At 40.9% G+C, this 22,295-nt stretch overlaps 2 protein-coding genes and 1 long non-coding RNA gene across 3 annotated transcripts; 1 reads left to right on the forward strand and 2 right to left on the reverse strand.

Moving 5' to 3' along the window:
* The first annotated feature begins 91 nt into the window (after positions 1-91).
* Positions 92-11,809, forward strand: cse1l (CSE1 chromosome segregation 1-like (yeast)). Its single transcript, XM_046076098.1, has 25 exons — positions 92-242; positions 1,092-1,190; positions 1,343-1,485; positions 1,941-2,042; positions 2,132-2,277; positions 2,373-2,463; positions 2,614-2,721; positions 3,613-3,705; positions 3,837-4,004; positions 4,093-4,222; positions 4,323-4,388; positions 4,654-4,856; positions 5,003-5,087; positions 6,397-6,458; positions 6,552-6,688; positions 7,177-7,280; positions 7,407-7,504; positions 8,054-8,204; positions 8,313-8,521; positions 8,689-8,786; positions 8,890-8,975; positions 9,143-9,224; positions 9,884-10,030; positions 10,728-10,959; positions 11,147-11,809. Exons 2-25 carry the CDS (start codon positions 1,106-1,108, stop codon positions 11,234-11,236), a joined length of 2,916 nt encoding a protein of 971 aa, XP_045932054.1. The 5' UTR covers positions 92-242; positions 1,092-1,105; the 3' UTR covers positions 11,237-11,809.
* A 250-nt stretch (positions 11,810-12,059) lies between these two features.
* On the reverse strand, positions 12,060-14,779 carry LOC123987329 (retinol dehydrogenase 10-like). Its single transcript, XM_046076100.1, has 5 exons — positions 14,330-14,779; positions 12,899-12,997; positions 12,653-12,798; positions 12,428-12,559; positions 12,060-12,287 (listed from the first exon to the last, which is right to left on the reverse strand). Exons 1-5 carry the CDS (start codon positions 14,777-14,779, stop codon positions 12,167-12,169), a joined length of 948 nt encoding a protein of 315 aa, XP_045932056.1. The 3' UTR covers positions 12,060-12,166.
* Positions 14,780-17,153: 2,374 nt separating this feature from the next.
* Positions 17,154-22,290, reverse strand: LOC123987330. The gene is made up of 3 exons (XR_006829092.1): positions 22,178-22,290; positions 20,276-20,741; positions 17,154-18,953 (listed from the first exon to the last, which is right to left on the reverse strand). It is a non-coding gene; the product is annotated as an uncharacterized LOC123987330 (long non-coding RNA).
* Between the last annotated feature and the right edge of the window lie 5 nt (positions 22,291-22,295).

Here is a 22,295-nt window from a genome sequence, read left to right on the forward strand (position 1 = left end):
TGATTAATAACATTTAATAGGAAAACTAAATGATTATATAATGTAAAGTTGCAATATGTTCACTGCACATGATCGAGACCACCAAGAGGCGTGTCTTATTGATTCATCCTGACATGTGCGCCTGCGCATTATACTGACCGCGCAGTTCCTTTTGCTCCTGACGTTTGAAAGCTGGCACGGCGAGCACGTCCGAACGGTTGGTAGTGCCTTCCATCCCATCCTGACTCAAATTTACTGTAACGGTAAGATGGCCCAGTGATTTAGCAGTTACCTTATCCAGGCAAATGGGATTCAAATGTTTAAATTGGAGCATGGTCTATTTTGCGAGTAAATGTGTAATGTTCGTGAATTAGCTAACTTTATAGTTAGCACAAAACACATTAGCAAGCTAGCGCTAACGTTAGCAGGTTTATTTGGAGGGGACCGGCTACTGGATCAGTCTATTCACTGGAGTAGGGATTTCGCTTTCCATGCCGCTTAAGTAGTGTTACACATGTACAGTACACAGTAGAGCAATATGGTTAGATAACTTTCGTCAAATGTAACTTACACAAGATGAATTTCATGCGATATCCCGACCACCATGTGCGTGTAACGTTATTTGAACTTGCAGAAGATTGCTGCTAGCTTAGACCTGCACAAACCGATCTGGAGTCAGCAGGGCCAGTTCAGCTAATGCCAGATTGAGGCAATGTAGCCAGTGTAACTTAGCTAGGTTAGCTGCCAGCAAGCTAATGTCAAAGAGACGGAGTGCATGAATGACTGAAACTAGCATAGGAGCTATAATTAAACTATCAAGTGTCAAGAATGGCTCTGACTTGTTAGATAGAGATGTGAAACTAAGACTTTTCAATCGCAACATGGACAACAAAGTAAACACATCAGATAACTTGCATTATATATTATAAAGTATTGTGATGATTAGAGGAAGACTCACGTTTTGAGAACGCTTGACTAACATTTGTGAACAGGGTTACTCAGCATGTAGATAAAGTCCATCCATATGTAGAACAGAAATGACCCTCTTAGGCAAGTTGCTGCCAGACACCGGTCTATCTTTTTAATTCCCTCACTTGTTTTCTCGCCTTTAGTTCACGTTAGGAGTATGGAACTGAATGATGCTAACCTACAAACCCTCACCGAGTTTCTCAGGAAAACACTGGACCCAGACCCAGCAGTCAGACGTCCAGGTAGGATACAATTTAATGACTTAATGTTAGCATTAACTTTAAATATCTCAGTACAGTTTATAAAGATTATCTCATGGACCTATTTTAAGTGTTCACATGATTGTGTGATCTCTGCTTTGCAACACCTGTTTTCTATTCATCTTTTTTATTAGCTGAAAAGTTTCTTGAATCTGTGGAGGGAAACCAGAACTACCCCTTATTACTACTCACTTTGCTGGAGAAGTCCCAAGACAACGTGATCCGCGTCTGTGCTGCTGTTACATTCAAGAACTACATTAAAAGAAACTGGCGCATTGTGAGTCTCAAAGTAACATCAAGTTTACATGTTGCTGACTCTGCTTCTACCTAGTATCTTTTTTTATGTCAGTGCAGTGTGTCTAGATTGTGTCCGGACCCAGATGAGATGGACTACAGTTCACATCGGTCATCGCATGTCCTACATCAGATTTCACATTGTTGTTGTTTACTTAGTTATAAGAATTTGTGATCAGAATAAACAAACTGACGTTTGTAATCTGCCATGCAGATAAACTATACTATTGTGGTAGCTAAATGGTGTGTCATGTGGTGAGCTGAGAACAGATGCCTCACAATCGTTTCGCCTAGGGATGTTGTCCCTCAGTGTGGTTACTGTTACTGTGTGGGGACAAACTGTATATAAAGTACCATTTAGCATGAAGCATAAACAGAACCATTGGTGAATTAGTCTTGTTGACCTGTGCACTGATTTTGTGTTATGTTTTCCCAAAGGTTGAAGATGAACCAAACAAAGTCTCTGATCCAGACCGAACAGCGATCAAAGCGAACATAGTCAATTTGATGCTGAGTAGCCCAGAACAGATTCAAAAACAGGTACGCCCTCACATGTCAGTGCTTTAAAGGGTCTGATTTGAACGTGTGAAGGAAGATGCTCAACCAAGCCCCTGTTTGCATTTCCACAGTTGAGTGATGCCATCAGTATCATAGGAAGGGAAGATTTCCCTCAAAAGTGGCCTGACCTGCTAACAGAGATGGTGACCCGCTTCAGGAGTGGAGACTTCCACATCATCAATGGAGTACTTCGTACAGCACATTCCCTCTTCAAGAGGTAGAACTCACTTCTCGATGTTATAAAACATATTTTGATGTAACTTTAAACAGAAATGGTCAAATCTTTTCTTTCCCCCCTTATTTTTTTTCTAGGTACCGTCATGAGTTCAAGTCAAATGAGCTTTGGTCAGAGATCAAACTGGTACTGGACACGTTTGCCCTTCCTCTGACAGAGCTTTTCAAGGTTTGTGATGAGTTGCAGTTCAATTACCACAACACTAAAGTAAACTAGCTGTTATAACACCTAACAAATATTGAAATGTTTGTTGTAGTTATGATGACTTTCCAATACGAAGAAGTGTTTATACTTATTTTTGTCTCTTCCTCACTGTAGGCCACTATTGAGTTGTGTCAGACTCATGCTACAGACGTCAATGCCTTGAAGGTCCTCTTCTCTTCCCTCACGCTCATCTCCAAGCTGTTCTACAGTCTTAACTTCCAGGTCAGTTCAATTTGTGTCTTTGTTGTTTTGATGGTCAGGGAAGTCTCATGTTTCTGGCACCTCTCGTAGTCATGTTTGCAACCAGGACTGTACCTGATGTCACTTTGAATGTCTGCCGTCATATTTTGTCATCACCCTAAAAACAAATCCTCAATTTCAATAAAGTGATTCATTGGATAAAATAAGTTAGCCCTTGTTTATGTTAAGTAAGGCAAAATGAGTAGGATTTGTTGGTTCCTGTTCGTTAACATACAGTTCAAAGTTGGCTTTGTGCAGAGAGACAGAGCAGTGGTGGTTGAGCCAGCTAGTGAGTGAATGAGGAGAGGGAGCGTTAGCAAGAACAAAGCAATGAATCAGAGAAACAAGTTATTTTCTGAATGTTTCGCAGTGTTGTGCTTGCATTTGCAGCATTCAGGTGTCTACATTATGAACAAAGCTTTGAACTGTTACAATTCTATATGCATCAACACATTATTAAGGAATAGAAAATGTTAGGGAAACCCTGTAAGTTGGTGTAAAGCAACAACTTTTGACAGGTATATTGACTGGTTGCATAGAGTTTGTGTACAGCTTGTAACAGCTGCGGTGTAAGGCCTGCTGTATTGAGGGCCCGATCTCCTGTGCTGTAAAAGTCAATATCAACAATTGCTGTCTGGCAGATCAGATGAGATGAAAGTATTTAACAGTTAGGGATGTTTCAGCATTGGGGTTGTTTTTAGGAAGACTAAGACCCTAAGAGCAGATCTTTGTTTCTTGGCCTTAAAGAAATAAGTTAAAATTGGTATAAAAATAATCTAAAGTGTGATCAAAGTTTCTCAAAAGCTGAAATTAAAATGTTATTTTGAATTGAATTGGAAATTGCCTTTAACTACACTGTGTATTTCTACACAGGACCTTCCAGAGTTTTTTGAAGACAACATGGAAACCTGGATGACAAATTTCCATGGACTACTGACTTTGGATAATAAACTTTTACAAACAGATGTGAGTTTGTTTTGTCTTATTTCACTCGTGCAATTCATTTTTAAACAAGGCTGCGCTATGAAGTGTTTTTTTATTTTATTTTTTAAAAACCCAAACATTTTTGTGTGTTTGTGTCTATTATAACTCTGTAGGATGAGGAGGAAGCCGGTCTCCTAGAGCTGCTGAAGTCTCAGATCTGTGACAATGCTGCTCTTTACGCTCAGAAGTACGATGAAGAATTCCAACCATATCTGCCGCGCTTCGTCACTGCTATCTGGAACCTTTTAGTTTCTACGGGCCAGGAAGTCAAATATGACCTGGTGAGAGGACCGATCCGTGGCTGTGTTTGTGTGTTCTCTCTGAGGTTCACTTTCCCCGTACTAACAATACGCCTCCTCTTCGTTGCAGCTGGTAAGCAATGCTATCCAGTTCTTGGCATCAGTCTGTGAAAGGCCACACTACAAACATCTATTTGAGGACCAGAATACACTCACTAGCATTTGTGAGAAGGTCATTGTGCCCAACATGGAGTTCAGAAGTAAGTAAATGCTTTGTTCTGAGTCATTGGATTGTACCTGGAAATGTTGTCAGCAGCTCTAACATGTATACTGACCAGATTGCCTGTAATGCCTGATTAGGTGCAGATGAGGAGGCATTTGAAGATAACTCTGAGGAATACATCCGGAGGGACCTTGAAGGATCTGGTAAAGATTAAGATTCATATCACCTCCCCATATGTAAATTATTCACACAAATGCATGAAACAGTGTGTAGTGTAATGTTTGGGATGCCAGCAAGGCGTCTCTGCTGGCATGTAGAATCATTTGAACTCGATATGAATAGTTAGCTTAGTCACTTGGTTAGTTGAAATAGTCTCATGCAGAGTTTCAGTAGAAGGTTTTCACAGAGACTGAAGTAAGCCAATGATAACCACGTCCCTATTGTTAACCCTTCTCCATCCTTCCTCAGACATTGACACTCGTCGTAGGGCGGCATGTGACTTGGTGAGAGGCCTTTGTAAATTTTTTGAGGGCCCTGTCACAGCAATCTTTTCTGGCTATGTGAACTCAATGCTGGCAGAGTATGCCAAGAATCCTGGGGAGAACTGGAAACACAAAGACGCTGCAATCTATTTGGTCACATCGCTGGCATCTAAAGCACAGACACAGAAGGTAGTGTTGACTGTCATTTTCAGAAGATTGAATATATCTATCTATCTATCTCATATGTATATGAGAGGGACTACATCTTCTAATATAATGAACATTTACAGTATAATGAAAAATTTTCTCATTTGCTCTTTTTTTCTTTTCACCAGCATGGGATAACACAAGCCAATGAGTTGGTGAATCTGAATGAATTCTTTGTGAACCACATACTCTCAGACTTAAAGTCACTCAATGGTAAGAATACTCTTACACTTCTCAATATCACGCAGAGGTGGCCTAAAGGTTACAGGAGCGAGTTAAGAGCAAGAGCCTTATCCCCAAACGCTCCAGTGGAGCTGCTCAGTCTTCAGCAGATCACACTGTGGTTGTTCTGGGCAGCTTCCATTTGTGAATGTGATCATGGCGTTCCTGCAAAACAGATTAAATGTGACCGGGAGGTCGTCAAATAAATGTAAAAAAAAATATGCTGTAAAATTACAAAAAAACGTATGTATTACAACTAGGGCTGGGGCGATTCGTCGACCTAATCAATTACGTAAATACGTCGACACGCATTACGTGCGTCGATGCGTCGCTGCATCCCGTGTGGGATTATCCCGGACAAGCTCCAACTACAAGACCGCGCCTTCGACCGTCTAAGGTTTGGAGTATTTCAGACAGACACTCAACAACGTGCTGCCCCGTGAGCTCTGTGAACTGGAAACAGCTTCACTGCAGCACAGCTGCTGTCCACGAATAGTGAAGCAGCACAAACACTTGAAACAAAAGTATCCTGCAGCACTTTGTCTAAACGGCAGCAATGCAAAAAATCGTGTTTACTTTCTGTCACCACACGAGCACGGCACATTAACAGCACAAGGACACGTAGTATTTCTTCATTGCCTTCATGATAAAAGTAATTTCTGCCCCGCTGCTGTCATGGTAACGTTACACCGCGAGTCATTTAACGATCGGCTGTTTCATATTTTCTGTTTAACGGCCACATATGAGCGAGAAAACAGCTGAATCTAATTACTGACAATCTGTGACTGTCTGTACAGTCTGAGTCCTTTCAGGTGTTCACTGATGCAGAAATACATTTTATTATCATACTGCATTACTTAATATTGAAGTAATCCATGTCTGAAACATTTAAAGTTTTAAGTAAAGTAGCCTAATTAATGTCTGTTGTTGTTATTATCACAACACATCAGTGACGTGGAAATTTGATTCATTTTAAGATTTGCTACTATTGTCATTATTCTAATGTGCTTCATCAGGATGATTGAATAAAATATAGATTTATTGATTAGACATGTTTTTGATATTTTAGATAAATTAGTATGTTAATCGAGTAATAGGCAACTTTTATTTCTTTAGAATAAACAAAATTAGTTGTTAGATTAATCGACTTGAAAAATAATCGATATGTACAGCCCTAATTACAACAGCCAGCACACTTTAGGTTTTAAGGATCAGTTGATTTATACACGGGCAGTTTGAATGTCCAGATTTATTTCTGGATACACATGAATTAACATCAAGCCCTCAATTGTCATTGTAGTTAATGAGTTCCCAGTGCTGAAGGCAGATGCCATCAAGTATGTCATGATCTTCAGAAGCCAGGTATGAACTGTTACTTTCTCTACAACTTGTTAAATTTCAAAAGGCAAAACAAATGCATTACGGAGGGCTTTGTTCTCTGACCTTTTCTTTCAGCTACCGAAAGAGCAGCTACTGCAAGCAGTTCCTCTGCTAATAAGTCACCTGCAGGCGGAGAGCACAGTGGAGCACACTTACGCTGCCCATGCTTTGGAGAGGCTGTTCACTATGAGAGGCCCCAACAACACCACACTGTAAAAGATACAGATATTTGAATGAACCAAAACAGTTTCTGAGTATTGCTCACATGTTTATTTATTTGAGAATTATTTTGACAGGTTTCACAATAGTTTAAGTTGATTTGACATGACTGTAGGTTGAACAATATTTACACTTTTTGACATTGAAATAAATATTTCATGGCAAAGTAGGACAAGCTTTGCAACTACATTAGGTGAAATTGAACATTGACATATGGGTAATTGCCACACACACACATGTAAATTTTACATATTTTGCCATAACTGCCAAGATTGCCTATTTATTTACCTTTTATCTCAAGGGATCCGTTGTGTACTACGTTCACCCACAGCAGTGCAATAGTAACAGTCCTTTTTGTTTCACGAAAAGTTTAATTTACAACTGAGACGAAACAAAAATCAAAGTCTGCTCAGGCTTTTGCATCCGCCTGGATAGCTACTAACCCATTACGTAAGCCAATCAGCCTCTGTATATTTTTCAGTATCACTCCTGCAGAGATGGCACCTTTTACTGAACAGCTGCTCAACAACTTGTTCAAGGCACTAGCTCTTCCTGGTTCTGCAGAAAATGAATACATCATGAAAGGTAAATCAGACTTCTGTCATCTAAATGTTCTCCCTTAATGTTTCTCAGACAAACTCCAGACGTATTTAAGTAGCCTTATCATGTTTTTGTTTTCTATTCTAACTTCTTTTTATTTTGTTTTTAAAGCCATCATGCGCAGCTTCTCCCTACTGCAGGAAGCCATTGTTCCCTACATTCCCACTCTGATTGGTCAGCTCACTCATAAGCTCCTCTTAGTCAGCAAGGTAACACACACTTTGTTACTATTTATGAATACAGATAGATTCACGAAGATGCTTGTTTGTTTAGGGCAGGGCCAGAATTTTTCTGAGCAGATGCTGTAACAGCAGGATGCAGTTGTCATTGGCAGGAAATATTAATCAACTTTTTTTTATACAGTCTGCTGTTAAATATTTGCAAAATTATGTGACACCTATAGTTAACGGTGGTTAACTAGAAACTGTTATCAGGCAATAATTGGTCTTTTTCCATAATTATGTGAGCAGTCATTTATCTGACTTTATTCTGCGCAAGGCATAAGTCTGCGAACAGCAAAAGTGGGAGGAGTTGGTTAATATTACCTGGCTGAGAAGGTGGAGCTGTGCAGCCTGTCTCAAACTGGTCTGCTGTCATAAAATGCTAAAAATGACCGTTGTAGACACATTTTTGATACGACAGCGGGCCAGATTGGGAAGCTTAAGCGGGCCAGTTGTGGCCCGCAGGCCGCCGGATGATGATCACTGTTTGGAGGGATACATGTGTCAACTAATCCAAAACCTGTCCCCCATTTTCAGAATCCCAGCAAGCCTCACTTTAACCACTACTTGTTTGAGTCCCTGTGCCTGTCTGTGCGGATCACCTGCAAGGCCAACCCCACCACTGTCGGCAGCTTCGAGGAAGCACTCTTCCCCGTCTTCACTGAGATCCTTCAGAATGATGTCCAGGGTGTGTAAATTACCTTTGGAACTGACTTTATATACGTGTAGATCAGATGCTGGTAAACAACTTGTGGCTGACCCCCTCCACTCATGCTGCTTTTGTTTGCTGTTGCAGAGTTTCTTCCATACGTGTTCCAGGTGATGTCTCTCCTTCTAGAGATCCACTCCAACTCTATTCCCTCCTCCTACATGGCTTTGTTCCCTCACCTGCTGCAGCCCGCTCTATGGGAACGGACAGGAAACATCCCCCCTCTGGTACGCCTGCTTCAGGCTTACCTGGAGAAGGGAAGTGCCACTATCGCCGGCTCTGCTGCGGATAAAATAGTAAGTGATGGCAGTGTTGTGTGCAGTAAAGAAAATTATGTCATACTTGTCTGTAGTGATTTTATCTCATTAGTTTTATGTTTGACATTTATAGATTGTATGACTTATTAATTGCATGACCATTATGTTGACACTTGGGTCTTGTCTTGCTCATCTTTCCCCCTCAGCCTGGCTTGCTTGGAGTTTTCCAAAAGCTTATTGCCTCTAAGGCCAATGACCACCAAGGTTTTTACCTTCTCAACAGCATCATAGAGCACATGCCCCCGTAAGTCCATTATAGTTGTGTTCACAGTGGATCCTCTGTAAAATGTCGTACCTGGTGAAATTGACTGGTTTAGGTCATGATATGTTTTGCTGTCTGTTGCCAGAGAGTCGATCACTCAGTACAGGAAACAGATCTTCATTTTGCTCTTCCAGAGGCTACAAAGCTCCAAAACCACGAAGTTCATCAAGAGTTAGTACTACCATCTCATTTTCAGCATTCTGTTCAGAGCTGTTAATCTGTCAAACACTGGCAGTGACCGAGAACATGCCTTTTTAAAGTCCCGCTTATTATCTACTGTCTTATAATGGTGAGCTTCAAGTGTCAATGTTTTCACTGGTTGTCTGTCTTTCTCACAGGTTTCTTGGTGTTTGTCAACTTGTATTGTGTCAAATATGGAGCCATTGCACTTCAGGAGATTTTTGACAGCATCCAGCCAAAGTGAGTGTATTTTCAATATAAACCACAAGATGTTGAAAGTACCTTGTGATGTGTGACAGCAGTTATTTTGTGGGTTTATCCATCGGTGTAGAGTTTAAGCAGTGGGAATATGACAAGTTCTATTGACCTTAATGCCACAAAAGATTCAAAAGCTGGCTGTCCCTTTGAATTTGATGGCCCACTCGAGCTGTTTAAACCCATGTTGCTCGCTGCGAACAAGCACCATTTTCTAGAAATAGGACATATTTTAAAGGAAAACTTTGATCATTTCAAACACTCAGCCCTTTTAAGCTTCAAAGGTGGCTCGTTGTGAAGGATGGAAGCTGCAGTCAGCTTGGATTCACAGCGGTTACAATGGATCTCACAGGCGACCCAGTTTCATGTTGACAAAGAAGCAGTTTCTAAACTGCATCTTTCCATCCGAATCCCCTCTTGCAACAATAATTGGTGAGAAAAAGGGAAAGGGAGTGAGACAAACTGGTCTCAGGCACACTGTTTACTGGAAGTTAATGAGTTTATATGTATAATTATAGTGAGTAATGGCTGCCTCATTCCAATGCCTATGCAGGTTGCCACTGTGTCTTGCATTTAGTGTAATTGCAGAAGACCGGTGGCAAAATGTACAGTGTAATGAATCCTGTTTGCTTTTTGTGTTGCAGAATGTTCGGTATGGTGTTGGAGAAAATTATTATTCCAGAGGTTCAGAAGGTGTCTGGAGCAGTTGAAAAGAAGATCTGCGCTGTTGGCATTACAAAAGTCCTTACCGAATGTCCTGCAATGATGGACACCGAGTACACTAAACTCTGGTAAGAAATCAGCCTGGAGGAAACGTACACGTGCAGGGCCTTTCAGATAAATCACCTGTCATCTTAGACATGACTGTTCTGATTGAGGGAATTAAAATTTTAATACAAATCTGTTATTTATGTTAATGAATGCCAGTTTAAGGGAACTTGGTTAATAGTAGTTAGAATTTGTAGTACTGTAATATATATTTTATATTTTCCCAGTTATGTAAAGTAGCTAGCAATGCATATAATTGGATGCTGAAGTTAAGGAACCCTGATTTAAAAGTAGGCTACTTCATAATGACCTATCAGTTGAGCAGAAGCTGACCTGCACGGTTTGTTGAGCAAAGTGTAAAAATGATGCATTGCTGTAGATTTTGATGCTTGATGGTAGCATTGCCTCAAGATTTGGATTAATTTAACTTCACAAAGTGGCCTTGTAAATGTTTGACAGTTTAGACAACTCAATCTAATTATCACAATCTCTTTTATGGAGATGGAAATCAGGTTTTTAAACACAAACCATTATAAACATATTTTACATCACAACAGGCTGAATGTGTTAGCACTTCTGTAATGGCGTTCCCAAAATTTTGCATTCATCTAGTATATGGCAGAAATGCTCTCCTGATATGTACCGAGTTACTATTGTTTGGTTAATTTTTTGTCCTGCGTAAAACTAACCAATCATTTGGATTTGAACGTGTCTGCTCAGGACCCCTCTGCTCCAGGCGCTCATTGGTCTGTTTGAGTTGCCAGAAGATGACAGCATCCCAGATGATGAGCACTTCATCGACATAGAAGACGCCCCAGGCTACCAGACAGCATTCTCGCAACTGGCATTCGCCGGGAAGAAGGAGCACGACCCGATCGGAGACGCTGTTGGCAATCCCAAGATCCTGCTGGCCCAGTCACTCTACAAGCTTTCAACTGCCTGTCCAGGACGGGTATGTTTAGACATGCAGGAAATATTTAGCAGCTTGTGCCAAAACTAATGTGTTTTTGAAGTTACAATGATGTTTTGAATTAAAGAAATGTTAAGATTATTGCCTGACTAAATGGCACTGAGCTAGAGATGATGTGGAAAGCAAATCGGTAATTCTTGTCTCCTTTTTTTTTTTTGTGGGGATGCAGGTTCCCTCAATGCTGAGCACCAGTCTGAATGCAGAAGCCCTCCAGTTCCTGCAGGGGTACTTACAGGCAGCCAGTGTGCAGCTGGTTTGAAACTGATGTGATGGTGTTCACTTAATACGGAGACCACGATACACTGCAGGAGTACCCAGAGTGACCTCAGGTCGCATGACAGACCTGCTTCAGCTGAACTTTAGTCTTTACAGATTTGGTTTAACTTGACACTTTATGATGGATTTGGCCAGAGAAATGATCATTTTGCCTGAATTTAGGAGGAAATCTCTGATGGAGCTTTTTTTTAGGGTTTTTTAAAGACATGACCAAAAGTTGACTTAACTGAAAAACTGCTTTGTGTCTGAGCCCTTGGTTTGCTGTGTGGCAAAGACTAACAAGGATTTTGTTATCAGGTTCTGATACAATTGACAGTTTAATTCAATAGCAGCAGCAGAGGTGCATTTCTGTATTGTCAGAACATCTGAATCATATGGGAGGGATTTCTTTATTGCTTCTTTTGTATGTTTTGAATTCCTTTTTACGCTTATGGAGACTGTAGTCTGTGGCTCAAAGATGATGCTTAATATTTTTCTGTTGCATGTTTCCTGTAGATTTGCCCAGTCTTTGTTCCCGCGCCGTTTGTTAATGTGAATAAAAAGAGGCACTTGTATAGATCTGTTTTCACTGCAGTCTCTTTTATGTGAACAATATTTTCAGTAATGTGTGAATTTTACTGGCTATATGGCCTCCAGTGTAGTTTTTAATGAATAACCTCAAGAATTTCCTTTTTGTAAGCAATCCCAGGCTCCCCTTTAGACCACGTTATGGTTATTTATAACCAGAAATAACATGTATGCAAAGTAACATGGCTGTGAATGAAATTACCCTTCAGCCCAGTGTAGAAATAAACATGCAGGGGTTCTCCCTTCAGATGACAAATCCATGTATTAAGAATGCACAGTATAAGCCTTTAGTGTCCGCACTCTTCCATAATTTAACAAGCTTGTAAGACAGTGTGACAGAGAGGTCTTAGGAGGATTTGCTGTGGCCGTTGGAGGAATTCAGTTCAACATTCTTGATGAAGGGTAGCATGCATTTGTCACCTCCCATGAAGCGGTATGTTGCTACATTTGCGTCCCAAGGCAGCAATCTAGGGAAGGAAAGGGAGGAAAACAAGAGTTGGTACCAATACATTACTCTAAATATTTTTTTTCATCAATAATGGCATGTGTCTCTATAGGTGTAACAGATTATGCTGCATGTTTGATAAATAACCTGATCAATACTCACGCTCGTGTGAGAAGGGGGATGTACATGAGGCGAGGAATGCAGATCATTTGCTGTTCGCCTAAAATGGCTTTCATGGACTGCTGCACAGTGTAGAGGGGCTCCAGAGGTGGAATTAGACTCCGGAGCTCCTTCCTGGTAGATATCAAAGAGTGGAGAATACAGCAACTATTTTTGTCGCATCTAACAACCACAAAAGTTACAAAATGATGAATTGTGGCATCTCACCTGATTTCACAGCCTGCAAACATCCCCGTATCTACAATATAAGGGCAGACTAAAGTGGTTTTGATGCCATACTGGTCCTCTGCTCGCAACTCGTGCGTCAGGGACTCGTGGAAACCCACAGCTCCAAATTTACTGGCACAGTAGTCCTGGAGGAAGAAAGTAAACAAACCAGCGGAGTGATGGGCATTTAAATGTTCTCTATAAATGGTTTGTTTTCAGATTTGTGTCATTAAGCACGTGTCTTACCTCTACACATGCAGTGCTGAACAGCCCAAGAGTACTGGCGATGGTTACAATGTGACCATGGTTCTTTGCTTTCATCTGAGGCAGGAAGGCCTTTGTCATCTGTTGGTTTAGAAAGACCCCATTGGGCCCCATGCTTATGTCAGTATCAATGAGTTTGCTTTCATTTACTTAAACTTGAGTCAAAATCTTGTTTTGTTTTTTTTTGTTTTTTTAGACCTTTATTGTTTAAGCTGATATTGTGCTCATATGGTGCATATTCCTAAACTTCAAAGCTGGGGCCATGTAGTAGGCTTATTGCAGAATACAGGACAACATGCACAGAGAGTGGGAGTTAATAAGGGCCCAGCAGTGGTGGAGGAAGTATTGGAGTAAGTAAAAGTACTAACACCTCAGTGTAAAAATAGTCAAAAAAGTAAAAGTAATGCCATACAAATGTTACTCATATTCACGAACATGTATAAAGTAAGCTATTTAAAGTGAAAATATTCAATGCTTGTGAATGTTATAGCCTACTATTATATATCATTATTACTCATCCATTAATGTAAAAATTTTTACTGTTGTCATTGGTTGAGGTGGGGCTCATTTTGAACTATTTACAGGTCTGCAGCTAATGATTATTTTATATTATGTATTAATCTGCTTTTCATTAACCGACTGTTAAACTTAGGAAAATAGTGAGAAATGCTCACCACAATTACCCAGAGCACAAAGTGACACCTTCACAAGGCTTGTTTTGTCCAACCAACAGTCAAAACCTAAAAATTTTATTAAAAATAATTGTTAACTATTAAAATAATTAGAAAGAACACCAAATCCTCACACTGGAGAAGCTGGAACCAGGACATGTTTGGCATTTTTAATTTCCTATTCGTTTTCAATAAATCATCAGTGAATCCATTAACTAACTTGTATAAACTGCTGGGGACTTTAATTTATAACAAAACTTCATGCTTTATATGCCCTTCATATGTGTTGTATGGACAATCTTAATTTATAACACACATCTAAAAAATGACCCCCCGCTGTATGTCTGTCTCTGATGTACTAATAAGCTTATCCTTTTATTAAATGAGCACGAGGCTTTAAGACGATCAAGGGGGAGATCACATGCTGTCTTAGCTGGTGGGCTCACGCGGGCTCCTTTTATTCTGGGGATGAGTGGATGAGGTTACCGCTTACTTCTAACTTGGACGCATTCAGTCACATGGCCTTCCTGTATTGTGATGCACCAGCTCTGCTGCTCCGATCCCTTCACACATCAGTGCACAAATACCGACCAGAGCCCGCGGGGAGGACCATAATGAATTGATGTTATGTAATTCATGTCAGGCTGGTACATGAGTGCCTTATCTCTGCGTCTAGCAAAGGTGGAGGAACTTTTCAGTTTCAGTTGTTTTTGCGTAAAAGGTGCGTGCGTCAAAGTCTCACCCAAAACAGCGCGTGGCAGTTGACCAGCAGAGTCCTTTCCAAAAGTTCGTCAGGACAGTCCAGCAGCCTCCGTCCAGCCACCACGCCTGCGTTGTTGACCAGTATAGAGACTTCCCCGACCTCTACTCTCACCCTGTCCGCGATCTCATAGATGCTCTGACGCTTGGACAGATCCACTGTGTACGCGTGCACCTGAACGCCCAGCTCGCGCGCCAACTTGGCGGTCTGCTCGTTGGCAGCCGTGTTGCAGTCCCACAGCACGAGGTGCGCTCCCTCTTTGGCAAATTCCAGGGCGAACAGCCGACCCAGCGCGCCCCCGGCCCCTGTTATCAGGCAGAGCTCCCCATCAATGCACTTCAGCCTCGGCCGGAATAAAGTCTGTATGATGGCGGTTAGGATGGCGTAGGTTAAGTGGATGAGCATCATCAGCAGATCCACTATAAAAACCATGATGCTCCAGTCCAGCCCTGTATCTCAGAGCCACACAAGCAGACCGCCGAGCGTTGGAGTAGTTGTTTCTGAGTGGTGTGGGATTGGATGGACATTTTATATAACGTGTGTGTGCTGGATTAGGACTCTGACTGATGGGGGCCACCAATAGAAAGGCTTTTTGTCTGATGACTAGAGGAGCTGACTGACTTACCCGTGCACATTCATAAAGCCTTCATAAACAGAGGCTGAGTGAGACTGAAGCATGGATTAAGATAACACTTGTCCAGAGCCAAAAGCAGCATATGCCACTATATCTTATATATCATCAAGCTGAGAGAGACGTACGCCACCATAATGTACACCTTCAAGATTGAACTTTACCTGAGCAGGCCACATATTTGTATTTAACCAATAGCTTTTTGAATCAATTCACAGTCAAACATAATTTTGCAGCTCATTTGTTTTTTCGTGCTTTGGCTTCCTACACAAGAAACCAAGTGACCATACATTCCAGGTGCAAACACACTTGCATATTCATTTTGATGCCCTTTTCTCTTGAAGGAGGGGGATCATGTTTTTTCCAGGCGGTCTTCCAGTTAAAGTTAAAATATTGTAACTTTGGAAGATATACATTTGAGTTATCTTAATTCAGTCAGCTCATGTTAGTTTTATTTAGCTGCAGATTATTTTTACAAAACTGTGGTTGCTCCAGAGATGTGCTCCTCTGACATATGTAGCAATTGTAAATGGCTTTGGATTAAAGTGTCGGCTAAATGATAAATTATTATTTAGTCCCCCTTGCTACAGAATCACATTGGGTACACTGTAAATCCGAATAAGTTCAGATCACTCAAAATATTTCTGGAAACTTATTACCTCAAACTCTTAAAGTATGGGTAATAATATCTTTGAATAAACTTTAACTTAAATATAATACATTTTTAAAAACCTTTAATTTCCGCATACTACGTTACATTGATTAACTGATGCTTATTAAAATTAAATTCCACTTATTCTTTACTCAATAAATGTAATTGTGCAAAATTTAAACTCAAAAAATTAATTGTGTTAGACTCAAATACTAATGGAAACTCACTCAGCAAAATTACTACTAGTAAACTTGAAATTTTGATGCTCTCCACAGTGATTTTATATTCATTTCGCAGCACCAAGCTGTTTTGAGCCTCACCACCTTATAATGGCAGGAAAACATATGACCTCAGAATCATTACAGATAGGATCAGCCATGTTTTCCTTTTGTGTCTTAATGCAGTAAGCATTATACATTTGTAGAAATTAACATAAATAATAGGCAACATGAGAACCACCTCCCTTCTGTATTATTACAAGCATTTCATTTGTACATCAAAATCCAAAAGAATAATCTCATTAGCTTCAACTAACGTTAGTTTGCATCCCTAATTTGCTTTAACATTACCAACCTCAGCTCCTCCGTGGTCAACAGTCCTTCTTTAATTTAACCTAATGTTGATCTTATCCTCCGCTAACTTTCACCGTCACTTTCTGCCACTCACATTCGCTCATTCTTTGAACGAGGAGAGGGAGGCAGCCATGCCTTGAGTGTTGCTGTAGTTCACTGAAAATCATTAACGAGCGCCATTTCAATGAGCATTAGAGGTAGCGTTACATGGACGTTGGAAAATAAATTGCCTAACCGTTTAAAAAATTTTAACACCTACAACACAAACTTCAGCAAATTTAAGACTTTGAGGCCTTTTTATTTTTATTTTTTAAACCCCGCAGAAACCCTGGATGTCTACCTGACAGGTGCTGTTATCAGAGCAGCTCCTTTAATCTGGAGGTCAGAGTTTTTGATTGTCCGAATGACAGAAAGTAACGGTGAATCTCGGAGGACCAAAATATTCTAGGAGTAAAAGTACGGTGTCGGTGTGTCAGGTAGTGCTTCAGCTTCTACAGACTAATAAAAGTCTGTTCCCAAACGGCTGGAGAAGTGAAGCAGGTTAACAAACATCTCCCCTTCAGAATGGAAGCTGAGCAGGAAGCTAACAGTCTTTTAGTTCAATTTATAGAAGGTAACGAGCAGCTGTATTTCATTCCAGCCTACCTGTTCAGCTGAGAGAAAAGAGGTGTTCAGCTCTGTCCTGAACACAGGCTGAACATCCATGGGGTATGTGATGGCCACACTAGCAGCCACACATGGAAATACTTCACGATGGTAACTCTTTCATTTGTTTTGAGCACATTACATATTGTCACATCTTGGCCAGGACATCCTTGTAAAAGAGATTAAAAATCTCAATGGATTTCTTTCCTGGTAAAATAAAAATATATATATTTTTTTTCCATACAAAATAACTGGACACACACTTTAGTTTTAAAAACAGTTTTATTAGTTATTTGGGTGCACACATTTAGTTAGCTTTGTCAATTTAGCTAATTTCAGGTTCATCATCTTTAAGTTACGTTCTGTGAAACTAATACCTTTTCTTTTGAGTTACCAGTTCCTGGGGAGTTACTACTTGGGGTTAGGGTCTGATCAGCCACTATATAGGGTGAATTGCCCTAATGTGGGACATCTAAGGTCTAGTGTGTGTAGGTCCCCCATAAATACATGAATGCCAATCAGACTCTGGCTTAGCCAAACCTGTGGTGTCATGTTTCAAATTCACACCACCTCTCAAATGTGCAGTCATAAATGAGGGTGGAGCCATTATCAAACCGGAACCATTTTGTGTGCCGACCACCCAAAGGTTAGTGACAGACTTTTGACAAACTTAATATTAAGGAGTATAAATACATTTTAAACCAAACAATCATGCAAATTTTTGGCCCAATGCAGTTATGAAATGTTTTTCCATCAAAAAATACTATAACTTTGTATGTGTAAACTATATATTTTCTATTTTTATAAAATTTCCTAGTGTCCCAGATTAGGAAATGCGGTTTCGTAAAGTGGGACAGCATGATTAGCCTAATGTGGGACAATTGGAAAGTATGGTCAGTCAAAAATGTGTGGTGGGGCATGGTTAGTGGGACAAAAATGGTTATTTACAGGTGTGTAGTGTTGTTATGTAATATTAGAAGGCTGTTACTACAGATGTTTAGGGTCATGGGAACTTTTTGTTCTTTGGGAGATGGAGGTTTAAAGGCTATTTTTGGTTGTGAGTGTGTGAAGATAGTAGGTGTCTTAAAATGAAAAAATAGCTCTGACTTTAAAAACTTGAAACCATTCCACTTTATTTTATGCATTTCATTATTAATGACGTGTTTCAGATCAAAATGGCAAAGCAGAGAAAGACAGGGAGAGATTGTCAGAAGCACAACAAGAGGCAGGACAAGAGAAAGAAACTGAATCAGTGGAGGCAGGATAGGATGAAAGGAGCCTTAGAGGAGTATAGGAAGATCGTTGAAGATGGTGGGGTCCCTCAGCTAAGACTGTTGGCCAGGGCATGGAATGTGCCTAAATCAACTCTCCATCGCAGGGCAAAAGGCAATGGCCACTTTCACCACACAATTGGAAGGAAACCACTTATTAACCTGGAGGATGAAGCTGAGCTGGCGGAAGTTATATGTACATTAGAAAAACGAGGATTCCCCCTTATGATGGTGGAAATACAGAAACTGAATTGGGATTTCTTGAAAAGAAACAAGAACCTGAGTATCCGAAAACCAGAGGTGCCCTCAGCCTCGAGCGCTGCAGGGTTCAACCCCACTGTGGTGAAAGATTGGTTTAACAAATATAAAACTACGACTGAGAGTCTGGGGTTGGAGAATGCTCCCGACCATATATGGAACTGATGAAACAGGGCTCCAGGACCACTTCCTGTCAATTAGGGTGGTTGCTGAGTTTGGGTCACCTTGTTTTGAGGTTACCGGTGGTGAGAAGGGCGAGACCAAGGCCTGTCTTGCCAGCATCAATGCGGCTGGTGGGTATGGACCCACGCTCATCATATTCAAAGGCAAGAGTTGTTTATACCTCTGTTTCCAAGGCCTGGAAGGTAGCTGCTACACAATCAAATGCCCAGGCTGGAGTCCGTGGGTCAGGGATATTCCCATTCAACCCGGCCAAGAACAGCAACAATCTTTTCATGCGATCACAAACTTCTGAGCGATCCTTTGGAGAGACTCCAGTGGAACCAGATGTGCCCCCTCCTGCACCAAAAAACCCATGTCGTCCTCCACATGATGATGATGGGGATGATAATGATTCCTGCAATCCACAAATGTGGGATCTTCCAGAGCAAACCCCTTGCCACCCTCTGCATGCTGCTGTATGGCCAGAAATCTCCCAACCTCCACAGTCACCAGAAATCACCTCTCCTCCAGTCTCCACGGCACCTTCTACTGTCCGCCTATGTAACCCCACCACCTCTGGCAAAATAAGTCAAAGTGGTGACACAGCCAGATGTCTCCTTTAAACCACTGATCACCCTTCCTGTCAGAGAATGGCCAGCTACCAGCCCCCAGAGGGCAAAGCCTCCTTCCTATGATTTGACTAGCGATGTCCACTTTTCCTTCGTCAAAGAGAGACGGGAAAAGAAAAAGGGAAAAAAGAAAACTACAGAGAAAACTAGACAGGTGAACCAGGAAGCTTGTGCTATCTGCCAGCATTCATATGGTAACACAAAGGACCCCAAGGCCACAGAGGACTGGCTTTCTTGTGCAATCTGTTAACGTTGGTTCCATGAAAGCTGTGCAGAGAACAATGGGTTTATAGAAGATGATGGTGGATTGTTCTTTTTTTTAGCAAGTCACAAGATTTTATATAGTGCCTTCAAATAGGCCTAGGCTATGCCTGTTGTGGTTGTATGTGTTTGTTAAATAAAATGAACTAGAGAACAGTCATGAATTCTGAGCATTTAACTCTATTCTTCGTCTCTTCTATCTAAATAACAGGCCTGTGACAACAGTTGCTTAATATCTTTATAATAAAGGCATCAAAACTATCATTGGAGTATTTGTCTGATGGTGTTCAATTATTCATGTTTAATCCATCCATAACCAATATTATAAATAAATTAAGATTTTTATATTCTACATGAATCAAGTTGATTTTGGCCATAGACCTTTCAGAAGAAGAAAGAAGATCTTCTATCTTCAAGTTGATTTTGGCCCCACATTAGGGACACACCTGTCCCACATTAGGAAGTCGGCGATTGTCTCATAGAATTTGCACTCAGAGCACCATATGTCTGGCATTTCCTTTAGGAATGTGTTATCTGTATTTTCTCTTTTTGACTAGGAAACATCCTGAGGTTTTTAAAATGGTATTGGGTGTTGATTTAATACATTGGCTTCACGTCGCAATATGGTACAGAAGTCTGAAAAACATAAAATGTCCCACATTAGGGGCAATTTTCCCCCCATGTCTCAGTCTTGTTAGGTCTGTTTTGTTCAGCTTATGTTAAGGTTATGTTACCTGAGTTAAGTTCTTTTTAGTTGACCTCTTGTATGGGCCCACAATTTTCTGTTTTGTTTCGTAAATTAGTTTTGTGCTTTGTAAATAAAAAAATATATTTTTTGGAAACTTACTTTCTGACTCCTCATGCCTGACATCTTGGTCCCTCACAGGGTACCATATTAGGGTTACAGCTAGCGACTTGGCAATCACAAGGTAGCCCCCGCCCTAAAGCCTCCCCTGCTTTCTGGTCTCCCCCCCAGCTGTTCTTGGTGTTGCTCAGGCTCAGCCGCAGGTTGTCCATGAGCTCCAAGATCTGTTTCAGGGTGAGCTGAGCCAGGTTACTGCTGGAACTGCAAAGACTGAGGACGGAGACACAACCGCTGTTCAACAGGTACCCAGAGACCGTCCTCATATGACGGTCCTCACCTCTGTCTCTTGCGGGGCTGGTGGTTCTTGATCAGCTGGGCATGTTGTTGTAAATTGGACAGCCAGTGTCTCAGGATGCTGGTGGTGAACTGGTCCTTGGGGTAACAGGGAGGACTCAGGACCATCTCCTCACTGGGCCTGGGACACAGACATTAACGGGGGCCCAGGAGTCTGTAAGCACCCCCCCCCCAAAAGAAAATTTTGGAACCGGGTCCTTTTAGAACAGGGTCTCGATCCCCATCCCTACTCAGCAGTGGTTAGCATGTTAGCCGTTAGTTAGCTCGCCAATTAAATAAGTTCACCAACTAGCCCTGAGTCGTCACCGAGATTCTGATCAGGCCTTTAAACTAATGCAGTTACTGTTTGTACCAAACTCCATTTAATTTAGTGCACACACTCACACTCTGGCATTGGACAATTTCAACAATGAATCACTGGGATGGACGATGACATTGATATACTATGTAATTAACAAGCTGGCATGTGGTGCACCTGCTGCCGTGAAAAAGGACCATGGGTGGAAATATCCAGAAGAATTATGAGTTTTGTGTCTGTGTCTCTGTGTCTTTATAAAACATAACCTACTGCTGATGGAGAAACTCAGGGGAGCAGACAGGGAGACAGAGAGGCGGGGAAAGCCGGTGTGTTTGCAGTGAGAGACCAGAGATAAAGGTGTGTGTGAGTGAAGGGAGAAGTCGAGGCAGGTGCAAAGCAGGTACATTTAGAAACAATAAAAAAATAAATAAAAATGTTCATGGTGATTAAAACATGCTTTCGCAGGGTGTAAAATGTAATAATTTTCCAATAAAGAAATATGCAATTCCACATAATTTTGGAACATTACTACCACATCTGTGAATAACAAGTAGAGTAAGATTTTGAGTAAACTACACTCAAAAGCTAAACTTGTTAAAGAAGTCTACATACAGTAATGAGCATACTTATTGGTTGTGGATCAGTGGATAAGACACATGCCTTTGGTGTGAGAGACCTGCATTCAATTTAAACTGACACCCATCAATGTGCATTTACTCATTTGGTAGACACTTTTATCCAAAGCAACTTACATTTCAGGAACAACATACAAGCATCAACAAAGCTAGCTAACAAGACTGCCAAAGACACTTTTGAAAGGGCTGAGAAAGTAAATCTGTAATGTAACACTATTTACTAACGTTACTAGATAGGCAGTTACTTGCGACACTAATTTTCTAACTTACGTCCCAGCATGAATGCCCACGAATTGTTCGTTAGTTTAGCTAGTTAGCTTGTACATTAGCCAACTCCTCACACGTTGACTCTGACATTTTAACTAATATATGGAAGATTCCAAATATTACAACAAAATTACTCTTCCACGATGACAATCTTAACATTACCTCCTGCCAACACGGTCTAGTTTGACAATAACTAGTAAGTTACTTAGCTTCTCAATTTAATGGCACATTTAAGCTAGCCATCAACTCGGTCACGTTAGCCCTTCGGAATTCTGTTTAAAGGTAAAACCAGACAGCTGGAGTTTATAGTGAACATCAATATGAAGTTATTCTACAACACTGCTTCTGTTAAAATACAAAACAACGGTTTAATAAGTAGGAGAGACTTACCATAGTCCAATGACGGGACGTTTGATACACAACGTCGAAGCTTGTTTTACTTTAACAAAGTGCGTGTTGCCGCTTATATGTGTGACCATTCCACGTGACCGATGACGTCCGAGCTGTA

Source organism: Micropterus dolomieu, linkage group LG18 (genome assembly GCF_021292245.1).
Source record: "Micropterus dolomieu isolate WLL.071019.BEF.003 ecotype Adirondacks linkage group LG18, ASM2129224v1, whole genome shotgun sequence".
NCBI classification, from domain to species: Eukaryota; Metazoa; Chordata; class Actinopteri; order Centrarchiformes; family Centrarchidae; genus Micropterus; species Micropterus dolomieu.

What these genes read in the sequence shown, in the direction of transcription:
- cse1l (XM_046076098.1), top strand. Translation starts at nt 1,106, where the DNA reads ATGGAACTGAATGATGCTAACCTACAAACCCTCACCGAGTTTCTCAGG. An exon ending in AAATGAATACATCATGAAAG is followed by an intron (nt 7,281 to 7,406) that starts GTAAATCAGACT and finishes TTGTTTTTAAAG; the next exon opens with CCATCATGCGCAGCTTCTCC. An exon ending in ACCGAGTACACTAAACTCTG is followed by an intron (nt 10,031 to 10,727) that starts GTAAGAAATCAG and finishes GTGTCTGCTCAG; the next exon opens with GACCCCTCTGCTCCAGGCGC.
- LOC123987329 (XM_046076100.1), bottom strand. Translation starts at nt 14,779, where the DNA reads ATGGTTTTTATAGTGGATCTGCTGATGATGCTCATCCACTTAACCTAC. An exon ending in ACTGCCACGCGCTGTTTTGG is followed by an intron (nt 12,998 to 14,329) that starts GTGAGACTTTGA and finishes CTAAACCAACAG; the next exon opens with ATGACAAAGGCCTTCCTGCC. An exon ending in ATCCCCCTTCTCACACGAGC is followed by an intron (nt 12,288 to 12,427) that starts GTGAGTATTGAT and finishes TTCCTTCCCTAG; the next exon opens with ATTGCTGCCTTGGGACGCAA.